The sequence below is a fragment of the Pseudophryne corroboree genome, chromosome 2, assembly GCF_028390025.1.
Source record: "Pseudophryne corroboree isolate aPseCor3 chromosome 2, aPseCor3.hap2, whole genome shotgun sequence".
Classification (NCBI taxonomy): Eukaryota; Metazoa; Chordata; class Amphibia; order Anura; family Myobatrachidae; genus Pseudophryne; species Pseudophryne corroboree.
Genome location: NC_086445.1, coordinates 1015447614 through 1015460117, shown reverse-complemented (window position 1 = coordinate 1015460117; position 12504 = coordinate 1015447614). Strand labels below are relative to the sequence as shown.

The following is a 12504-nucleotide window of genomic DNA, read 5'->3' as shown; positions in this document are numbered from 1 at the left end:
CTTGGGAGAAAGGTCACCTATCAGCAGGACACTGATCTGCGTTATTCCCCGGTTCACGCAGTTCAGCGATTATTGGTTGTCTGCTCGTGTATCACTGACATAATGTGCACGCACGGTGGTTACGGTTGCAGTTAAAAATTAATTCACAACTAATTGACAGGGAGCGGCCGTTTTGTGGGAGGTAGCGGGGAGTGGCACTTTGGGACCGTTTTCAGGGCATGCAGGAAATGTGCCTCTGGGGTCTCAGTTGCGATGACAGTCGATGTTTCATAGATCTGTGTTGATGCTGCAAGTGTGTTCACAGGGGGTCATTCCGAGTTGATCGCCCGCTAGCTATGTTTTGCAGCGCTGCGATCAGATAGTCGCTACATATGGGGGAGTGTATATTCGCTTTGCAAGTGTGTGAACGCCTGTGTAGCCGAGCGGTACAAAAAAGTTTTGTGCAGTTTCTGAGTAGCTCAGAACTTACTCAGCCACTGCGATCACTTCAGTCTGTCCGGTCCCGGATTTGACGTCAGACACCCGCCCTGCAAACGCTTGGACACGCCTGCGTTTTTCCAAACACTCCCAGAAAACGGTCAGTTGACACCCACAAGCGCCCTCTTCCTGTCAAACTTCTTGCGATCGGCTGTGCGAATGTATTCTTCGTTAAATCCATCGCCCAGCAACGATCCGCTTTGTACCCGTACGACGTGCCTGCGCATTGCGGTGCATACGCATGTGCAGTTTTGCCGAGTTTTGACCTGATCGCAGCGCAGCCAAAAATGGCTAGCGTGCGATAAGGTTGGAAAGACCCCCACAGTTGCGGGAAGCTGCGAAGGCTCCACTGGATGTCTCTATACATTAGCTGTTACATTAGTATATATTCGCACATCTGCGGCAGCATTACTGTACCGCTATGAAAGAGACCCAAGCACAAGGCCAACGCAACACTGGCATGGTTCTACAACATAAAGGTGAATGTTGTACAATGGACACGTCAAAGCCCAGATCTCAATGCAATTACCATGAGGATATCAACTATTTGCAAACTGCAGCCCACAAGCGTCACCCAACCAATCTGAGCAGCCTGGAGCAAATCTGCAAGGAAGTGCAACAGCCCCTCCCAAACAGTGTGCAAGCCTGCTAGAGACTGCCCCCACCAGGCTATTAGCTGTTACTGCAGCAAAAGGTGGCTCTGCCAAGTACTGGTCTGCGGTGGTTGGAATCTATGCAAGCCACAGTTTTCAGTTAGCCACGGGGTTAACGCATGAGGAAATCCCATTGGTTCAGCAGTTTACACGGAATCAATGAGTTTCCACACATTAGTCCATGACTTTCATGGCTGGGAAAAGGCTATTTAATTGAATAGGAAGGTGCCAGTTGGTGGCGTGCTTACTCCTGTGCGTATCCGCAGTAATATAAACCCTTCTGAATGGACTGCAGCTCCACGGGCCCGACCCTCAAAACAGTACAATCTGAAAGGAACACATAGGAGCTCTGTCCATAAGCATATGGGTGTTTATATTCACAATTATTAGTATATTTGCATAAAATATCAATCAATCCACATAAAACATATTGGCCAAATAATGTCATTCAAACTAATAGCAGCTTTTCCCATAAGCCAGGCAGCAGACTTAAAAGTATTAAAATATATATCCCTTCATCATCATCGCTACATGTGTTGGAATAAGCAGGAAACAAATATATGAAACGTATTAAAAACAAACAAAGTCTTTTGCAATGTTATTTCCAGATCCAATCAAGCGTGCACTAAGTAGCAGCCCAAATAATGAGTCACACAGCATTACCGTGCAGATTAGTATGATTAGTATCCATGTTAGTACTTGTCGAGCAGCTTTATACTGGATCCAGTTATACAGTATATACCTCTCACACCGTGGGTATAATATCAACAAATCCTCATGTCCATTATGAATGGAGATTTCCCCAAATGCTCACCAGACAGTGTCCCAACTAGGGAGGCCAATCCCAGGCCGTTTTATCAATCCCTGGTTACACCATTGAAAAAGTCTCAATCCCGAGATTCCCAGGATTGACAAACCAAACTGGGCACTGCTGTGTCGCAGTCCTTAAGCGGGAGTGCGGGTAGCTGCGCAGTGTGACCTACATCCCACCACACACAGCTTCCTTAAGCGGGCAGTCGGGCAGGGCTGGTTGAAGCTGTGTACTTTACTAACATTTGTACACTAAGGGGTGTATTCAATAAGTGTCGGAAGCTGCCGTCTTGCCGGAAAGACGGCAGCTTCCGACAGATTTAGGTCGGAAGGGGTTCCGACCTATTCAATGCCGGGCCATTTTTTCCGACATATCGAGAATCCCCGACTTGTTGGAGAACACGTGGATTGTCGGATTAGCCGCAGATCCACGTTTTCCACGGCCAAATCCGACAGGTTTTGGCCCCTGTTCCGACAATGTCAATCTGACTTTTTTTTAAAGTCGGATAGACATTGTCGGAACCGGGGAGATGAGATGGGGGAGCGGGGATGGGTGAGTAGTGGCAGCCTCCCAGCAACACGGCAGTGGCAGCAGCAGCAGGGATGGACACCGCCGCCCAGCAGACCTGGCCGCCGGACGACACAGCACGGGGTTTGAGTGGCGTCTCTGCCTCCCCAGTCTCCCCAGGTACTGACAGTTGTCGGGAGCGTCCAAATCCAACAGTTGGATTTGGCCGCCCCATTGAATACGGACCTGTCGGGTCCTTTCCTACGTACCAAATCTACACATTAATGCTGTGGACTTATTATTCGGGCTGCTACTTATTGCATGCTCAACTGGATCTGGAATGTAGAGCTGGAGACAGATGTAATGAAGTCCGAGTTGACCGGAGGTGCAGGTTCCCTGAACTCACACATTTCTTTAAAGGGGCAATCATTTACAAGCCATGGTTTTGTCTTGTAAATGGTTGCCCCTTTAAAAAAAAATGCCCAGGTTAGGCCGGGGGCCCGCACCTCTGGTCAACTCGGACTTCATTACATCCGGCCCTAGCCATTGTTTTTAATACTTTTAATATTTCCTGCTTATACTAACACATGTAGCGATGATGCAGGGAGATACTGTATGTTTTAATATTTTCAAGTCTGTTGCCTGGCTTATGAGAAAAGCAACTGTTAAGCTGCCCATACACCAAAAGATCTATCTTCCAATCTGGCCGGTTGGAACGAAAATCTGGTAATGGATGGGAGCAAATGACATGAATGGGAGCAAATGACAGTTGACCTTTTCAAATGCTCTCATCCTGTACCAGATTTTAATTCCAACCAGCCAGATTGGTGTATGGGCAGCTTTTGGTTGAGGTGCATTACTTACAGTGATCCTATATGTTCTTTTCAGTATGTCATTTCACTGAATAGCCTTTCCCCACACTGCTTAGTAATTAGCCGAATGCTAGCCATTGGTTCACAATAAAAATACCATTGGTAACAATCTGTTTAAGTGTTGTCTGTAATAATCTGTTGACTGCAGTGATAGGCTGGCAGAATAAGATGTCACTGCCCATCGCACCATTCCCCACCCCGCAGAGAGTAAAAGATGTCACCAGTCTGACAACACTGCCCAACCCCTATTGCCCTCATTCATATCAATACAGTATATAGAGTGCCCTATTGCAGGACGATATACCACAGCTGGCATAATGGCCCTGATTCCTTGTTGTACAGTAAAGCTGGTTACACACTCGAGCGATGAGTACCCAGCCGATATGTCAGCCCGACTCGCCGACATGTCGGGACCTGGGTACACATTGAGCGATGTTAATGAAGGATGGAACAATTATGTTCCGTCCTTCATCAGCATACTACAAGACATAGCCCATCAAACCTGGCGATGTCGCTAGCAACTGCGCACACCCACATATCGGGCATACACACTGCTGGATATGCGCCGCTGCGAGCGATATGTCGGTCCGATCCGCCGTAACACTGTGTACCCAGCTTTAGAAGTAGCAGCTGCGATGGTTCTGAAGAACAAAAAGACGTCTTCTGTCTGCACTGCAGATCTGAGTGCTGCAACCGAAGAAAGTCAGCGAAACCGACTGTATAGGTTTTCATTAGAAACAGCCTCGTTTTGCTGTTTTCGGAGATTTCGTTTCGCTTGCCTGAGACAGTTGAAACAAAATCTCTGATAAGCCGCGTATCGCGCCGCCGTATCGGAGCTAATTGGATAACCCCCGGTGAACCAATTACCTGCAGTCAATGACCGCGGGTAATTGGATACCGCCCTATGTATTGTCTCAGCATGGTGGGCACAGGTCTAGAGAGAGGCCAGTTATTGCATGACCTCTGATACATTCCAGCAATATCAAATTATGTATCACTGCGATTAGCGGTTATACAGGAGATGCCATAGCGATGAAATAACACAGCCAATAATACATTTCCCTCTTGCTCTCATTATATAGCGTAGTCACTTACTGTGAGATATGTTCTAATGGTGACGCACAGATTACAGAAGCTGCTACTGTACATGTAAATGAATACGTATGACATCACCTTCACAAGCATGAAAACATCCTTCTCCCGTTACACATAAACAGATTTGTTCAGGCAACAAGCGTCCTTCTGAGTCTTCCAGTAAATTCCTAGCTTTTTCCATTCAGGTTTCCTTCTGTGCTTTCCAGCCATGCCTTAATAACATCAGTCAGAGTCATTTTATTTTGTTGCCCTGAGATATGACACACAATTGTCCTCAGTTGTGTCCAATGCAGGTCACAGGTCTGGTGTGCCACCTTCCCAAGGTAATGTCAGTATACAACTTTGACTGATGAATAACATGGCTGAGAAGCACAGAATAAATCTGTATTGTGTGTATTACATGAGATTTAATGATGCTGCCGTGTCTAGTTGGAGAACACTTCATACCCAACATCTTTACACTTAAGTTTGAAGTTGTAGTTTCCAGTTCTTCTTTTATGCCAGCAGATCAAAATGGCCGCCGTGATGGCGACCAGCGCAAACACACCGATGATAATGAGAGCGATGTATCCCGGGCCCAGAGCGGCTGGCGATGGTGAGTCTAAAACATTCGCTGGGAAATACATCAAAGGAAAAACCAATGTGAATATTTCATTTAAATACATTTTTTAGTCGAAGATGAAGGATCAGTTCAATTTATGGACCGGCGTAGTCGGCGATTAACACTTTTCTATTAATAGCAAAATAATTTTTATTTTATTTTCAATTCAATGTACAGTATATCAAACTTTTCTTTATTTTTATTTTGTCTAATTGATTCAGGATTTTTTTATTTTCCGTTAATTTTTATTTACATTATTTTCTTCATTAATGGGCACCTGTCACCTCCTTTTAAAGGATATGTAACGCGCATCTGAAACGCTGGTTTATTCTGATAGAAATCTATATGGCCTGACTCTGAGTTAATCGCAATGCTAATTTTGGCTGCAGATATTTTTCTACTGTGCTATGCATCTCGGTCGCACTGCGCATGCGTCCAGACTACGTCCGCACAGAGTCGCAGTACCAATTCAGATGCATGGTCTCAGAAATACCTTGAGAATATATTGGGTGTTCCTAGACGGTGACAGAGAGGTGGCGACGTGAAAGCATGGAGATAGCCATCTTATAAGCATGGTGCAGGACATGCCGCTGAAGTGGTTGTGGACTCAGACGCTTAAACGCTCACATTGAAGGTCGTATTCTGACAGACAATATGCACCTAGAATTGGTGCAAGTTTCGATGGTGGAGTCTAAAGATGCACTGAGCAGTATTTGAGCATCTAAAGTCTGAGATGCACAGCTGTTCACCAGGAGGGACCTGGAGCTGTATCTACAAAAGCCACTGACACACGGCCGACAAAAGACTTACATATGGATACTGCATTGTCTGACTTAGAATCAGACCCATAACACCTCTAGGAGACATTGACCAAAGAATGTTAATTTACTTAATACTTATTATTCTGTGATTGGCTATAACTTGTATTATTTTTTATGAAATGGTCCTAAATATTAATTTATTTCCATGCTGTCAAGAAAAGAGATAAAACACAGACTGCTGTAATACTTCACACGTAGATTTTCATAATATTCAACATTTATTTAGAATTTTAGTCTTTATGTTTGTGGATGTAGTTCTACTGCCATCTACTGTCTCAGCCATAACTTGTTCCTCCTTTGTAAAATTACCAAGTGATGTTTTAATTAAAGCTGCATACTTCCCACTTTGGCCAGAGTTCCACCCCTTTTGCAAATCGGAACAGTCGCTACTTGTGGGAGAGAAAAAGGGTGGAATTTTGCCCAAAGTGGGTGTTTCTGATGAAATAGGAGGCAAGGATAGGTGGATCAGGTGGGGTTTAAGCATATAAGGGTGGGAGATTATTTGACCCAATTTCGCGTGTTAAAAATGTGTCGTTGTCCTCCCGGTATATAAGGAGCAGTACAGACAGACATCTAAAGAACTATTATACATGAGCTGTATGTTTAATACGTTCTCAACCAACTTGGCAGAGTGTATAGGGCACTAGTGGTGGCACGTTTTCCCTCCAGAAAGCATGTGTTTTGTACCCCCACTCACAGGATATTTATTACAAGTCAAAACTGTCCATATGGCCCTAGCCAAGAAATGAGCAAAGCTGTTGCAAAAAAATGCAGGAATCGAGTTTAACAGCAGAAAAATCCCATTTCATGGGGTTTGACGTTCTGGGAATATAAACTTCCAACTCTGATCTGTACAATAACTTTTTACTGAGGATGGCTATTGACCATTGATGGCTAGTAACCATCGATAGTCTGTGGCCAATGGTTCTACAGTTGATGGAGAAGGTACAATGGCGCACATCAACAACAGAGGTCCAAAGGGAGAGGTACAAAAAAATGTGGATCCTCAGTCTACATATAGTTAGACTGAGGCTCCGCATTTATTTAACCTCTCCCATCGGGGACACCATAGATTTTTTTACCTCACCAGTTCTTCCTTTAAATATTAAATAATTAAAAATGCAGAAATAAATGCAAACACTTACGCTGGCCGGCGCGGCGCAGGGGTCCCATTCTGGTAACACCAGTAAAGACATTTTCACCACTCGGTACAGTGCGGAAACTGCTACACGACTGAAACAACCAGAACATTAAAAAAAGTTATCCATTATGACTGTACAATTCTCAATTAAATAGGGCTATTTCACACATACCGGTTTTGACTGGACGGTAAAAAGCTGGACAAAAGGGGTCATTCTGAACGGGTCCCTACTGTGCATGCGCCGGTGCCGTAGTGCGCCGGCGCATGCCAGACGGCCGAAGGCCGTAGCAGGGCTGCGATCGCCTCTGCCTGATTGACAGGCAGAGATGATCGCTGGGCGGGAGGGGGCAGAACGGCGGCGTTTGGCCGCCGTTTCGTGGGAGCGGTCCGGCCAACGCAGGCGTGGCCGGACCGAACGGGGGTGGCGGGCCGCAGCGGCTGCGTGACGTCCAGAAAATGGCGCCAAAAAAAGCAAACTGGCGCCGTATTCTGGTATATAAACAGGGGCCTGGGAGGCATGACCTTATATTCCTGTTCCCCTCGTGTGTTGACCTATTTGCTTTACAAAAGCCTTGAAAAAGGTCCTTGTACAGACCAAACATTGGCTGGCAATTTGCTGAATAAAAATCTTGGACATCATTATTTGGTGAAGTCTGGTAAGTGCCATCTCATCCCCCTTGGGGGGCTGTCGATCTTTATACTAATTGGATATTTTTATATTAATTTGTATGGCACCCCAGCGGTTGTCTGCTGGTGAGAGTGCAGGACTTGTTGTTTGTGTCAGGTTGTACACTGTATTTAAGTGTATTATACCTTCCTTGACACCCACCACCTCCTTACACACATTATATTAGGGGGAGGATTCAGGAATTGAATTGAGATACATAACACACGTGTGTTATCTGTATTGTGTTATAAATGAAGGTACATAACTGACAGCAGGTTTGGCATATAGCCAGATTGGTTTTCTTGATGTTCAGGCTGCACAGGGCATAGTCTCTCTACAGATGACGATGCGGATAAGGTTCTCTTTGACCAAATTGATTTTGATACATTACCCTCTGAATCACCCACTGATCTATATCACCATTTGTTTAGACTCAGAAAACGGGAAAGTGATTTAACCTTATACGGACAGTTTCTTTCAGAATATCATTGCAAAAAAAAGATCACAAAGGGCTTTAGAATTAATGGTAACTGTAGACTGAGAGCTGCACACTGGTAACTGCACACTGATAACCATACACTGGTAACTGCACACTGGTAACTGCACACTGATAACCATACACTGGTAACTGCACACTGTGTAACTGCACACTGATAACCATACACTCAGAGCCGGCCCTAACCAATATGATGCCCTAGGCAAGATTTTGTCTGGTGCCCCCTAGCACCACTGCTAGTTCCGCCTCTGACCCTGCACCCCTATACCAGGACCATCACCCCCCACACATAGCAGTCCTTTTTTTTCCCTTTCCCCTGTAATTTAAATAAGAACAGTGTGCACATTCGGTGCAGCCCAAAATGGTATGTGTTTTTGTTGGCAAGGGGCATGGCCACACAATAGTACCCCCAATTCAAATTATGCCTCACAGTAGTGCAACTTTATTCACAATTTATCATGCGATAGTGTCCCTTATTCACATTACATCACACAGTAGTACCACTTTACCTTATATACTTTACTCCTCACATTAGTGCCCCTCATTCACATAACATCATACTGAATTGCTCCTTATTCACATTACACCAAACCATATTGCTCTTTATTCTCATTACACCACACCATATTGCTCCTTATTCACATTACACCACACCATATTGCTCTTTATTCACATTAGACCACACAGTAGTGCCCTTTCTATACATTACGCCACACAGTAGAGCACCTTATACACATAATGCCACACATTGGTAATGCATTTATACACATAATACCACACAGTAATGCCCCTTATACATATGACACACAATATTAATGTCCTTATAAACATAATGCGCCTTACACATTATGCCAACCCTAATTAATGCCCTTATACACGTAATTTCCCTAACACATATGCCGCACATTATTAGTGCCCTTATACACATAATGACACACATAGTGCCCCTTACACATATGTTACACATTATTAATGTCCTTATACACATAAAGACACATTTAGTTCCTGGCGTGAGTCAACTGGCAGCTCTGCTAACGTCGGGTGCCTATTTTTTATGAAAATGCATCTTATTTGCATTGCTATGTGGCTAGGATGCACAAGCAGCTTCTGCTGATTAAAATGATATGCAGCATTCCTATATACTGTGTGCGACTGTGGTTGTACCTTCATACGAAATGCTACACACAGAATATAGGCATGCCGTATATCGGCCCTCATTCCGAGTTGATCGGTCGGTATTTTTCATCGCATCGCAATGAAAATCCGCTTAGTACGCATGCGCAATATTCGCACTGCGACTGCGCCAAGTAATTTAACAATGAAGATAGTATTTTTACTCACGGCTTTTTCATCGCTCCGGCGATCGTAATGTAATTGACAGGAAATGGGTGTTACTGGGCGGAAACACGGCGTTTTATGGGCGTGTGGATGAAAACGCTACCGTTTCCGGAAAAAACGCAGGAGTGGCTGAAGAAACGGGGGAGTGTCTGAGCGAACGCTGGGTGTGTTTGTGACGTCAAACCAGGAACGACAAGCACTGAACTGATCGCACAGGCAGAGTAAGGTTGAAGTTACTCAGGAACTGCTAAGTAGTTTGTAATCGCAATATTGCGAATACATCGGTCGCAATTTTAAGAAGCTAAGATTCACTCCCAGTAGGCGTAGGCTTAGCGTGTGTAACTCTGCTAAATTCGCCTTGCGACCGATCAACTCGGAATGAGGGCCATCATTTTAATCAGCAGAAGCTGCTTGTGCCCCTTGGCATACCAGATGCCCTAGGCAATTGCCTAGTTTGCCTATGCCTAGGGCCGGCTCTGCATACACTGGTAACTGCACACTGTGTAACTGCACACTGATAACCATACACTGGTAACTGCACACTGTGTAACTGCACACTGATAACCATACACTGATAATCATATACTGATAACTACACACTGGTAACCATACACTGTTAACTGCACACCGGTAACCATACACTGGGAACTGCACACTGATAACCATACACTGGTAACCAAATACTGGTAACTGCACACTGATAACCATACACTGGTAACTGCACACTGATAACCATACACTGGTAACCAAATACTGGTAACTGCACACTGATAAGCATACACTGGTAACCAAATACTGGTAACTGCACACTGATAACCATACACTGGTAACCAAATACTGGTAACTGCACACTGATAACCATACACTGGTAACCAAATACTGGTAACTGCACACTGGTAACTGCACACCGGTAACCATACACTGGGAACTGCACACTGAGAGCTGCACACTGGTAACTGCACACCGGTAACCATACACTGGGAACTGCACACGGAGAGCTGCACACTGGTAACTGCATAGTGATTACCAAATACTGGTAACTGCACACTGGTAACTGCGCACTGATAACCATACACTGGTAACCATATACTGATAACCATATACTGTATAAACCATATATATATATATATACTGATAACTGCACACTGATAACCATACACTGGTAACCAAATACTGGTAACTGCACACTGGTAACTGCACACCGGTAACCATACACTGGGAACTGCACACTGAGAGCTGCACACTGGTAACTGCACACCGGTAACCATACACTGGGAACTGCACACGGAGAGCTGCACACTGGTAACTGCATAGTGATTACCAAATACTGGTAACTGCACACTGGTAACTGCGCACTGATAACCATACACTGGTAACCATATACTGATAACCATATACTGTATAAACCATATATATATATATATATATACTGATAACTGCACACTGATAACTGTACACTGGTAACTGCACACTGATAACTGTACACTGGTAATTGCATATTGTTAACTGTACACTGGTAACTACACACTGATAACTATACAGTGCACACTGATAACTGTACACTGAGAGCTGCACACTGATAACCGTACATTGGTAACTGCACACTGATAACTATACACTGCACACTGGAAACTGCACACTGATAACTGTACGCTGAGAGCTGCACACTAATAACCATACACTGGGAACCGCACATTGGCCCTCATTCCGAGTTGATCACTCGCTAGCTACTTTTAGCAGCTGTGCAAACGCATAGTCACCGCCCACGGGGGAGTGTATTTTCACTTTGCAGGAGTGTGAACGCCTGTGCAGCAGAGCGGCTGCAAACACATTTTGTGCAAAACAAGACCAGCCCTGTAGTTACTTATCCTGTGCGATGATTACTGCGACGAATGACACGGTAATGACGTCAGATACCCGCCCAGCAAACCTGCGTTTTTCCAACCACTCCCAGAAAACGGTCAGTTGACACCCAGAAACTCCCACTTTCTGTCAATCTCCTTGCGATCGGCTGTGCGACTGAAAGCGTCACTAGAACCTGTGCAAAAGCACAATGCTCTTTGTACCCGTAAGCCGCGCGTGCGCATTGCAGTGCATACACATGCGCAGTTTTGCAGTTTTTTTAACTGATCACTACGCAGTGAACAACGACAGCTAGCGATCAACTCGGAATGAGGGCCACTGAGAGCTGCACACTGATAACTGTACACTGGTAACTGCACACTGATAACTGTACACTGAGAGCTGTGCACTGGTAACGGCACACTGACAACCGTACACTGGTAATTGCGCACTGTTAACTGTACACTGATAACTGCACACTGACAACTGCACACTGGTAACTGTAGACTGGGAACTGCACACTAATAAGCTGCACACTGATAACTGTACACTGGTAACTGCATACTGAAAACTGCACACTGCACACTGATAACTGCGCACTGGTAACTGTAGACTGGGAACTGCACACTAATAAGCTGCACACTGGGAACAGCACACTGAAAACTGTACACTGGTAACTGCATACTGCACACTGATAACTGTACACTGGTAACTGCATACTGACAACTGCACACTGCACACTGATAACTGCACACTGGTAACTGTAGACTGAGAACTGCACACTGATAACTGCACACTGATAACTGTAGACTGGTAACTGCATACTGATAACTGCACACCACACACTGATAACTGCACACTGCTAACTGTAGACTGGGAACTCCACACTGATCACTGCACACTGGCCCTCATTCCGAGTTGTTCGCTCGTTATTTTTCTTCGCATCGCAACGATTTTCCTCAAACTGCGCATGCGCAATGTTCGCACCGCGGCTGCACCAAGTAAATTTGCTAAGAAGTTTGGTATTTTACTCACGGCTTAACGAAGAAATTTCTTCGTTCTGGTGATCGGAGTGTGATTGACAGGAAGTGGGTGTTTCTGGGCGGAAACTGGCCGTTTTATGGGTGTGTGCGAAAAAACGCTGCCGTTTCTGGGAAAAACACGGGAGTGGCTGGAGAAACGG

General features: G+C 45.0%; 1 protein-coding gene across 1 annotated transcript in view; it reads right to left on the bottom strand.

Moving 5' to 3' along the window:
- Nucleotides 1–3091: 3091 nt before the first annotated feature.
- The window catches only part of UMODL1 (uromodulin like 1), a 105755-nt gene continuing 96342 nt past the window's right edge, over nt 3092–12504 (bottom strand). The window contains exons 17-18 of the mRNA XM_063956687.1: nt 6983–7070; nt 3092–5028 (exon numbers count right to left, since the gene is read on the bottom strand). Of these exons, the coding sequence (XP_063812757.1) occupies nt 4841–5028; nt 6983–7070 (276 nt within the window). The 3' untranslated portion in view covers nt 3092–4840. The remainder of the gene's footprint in view (nt 5029–6982; nt 7071–12504) is intronic.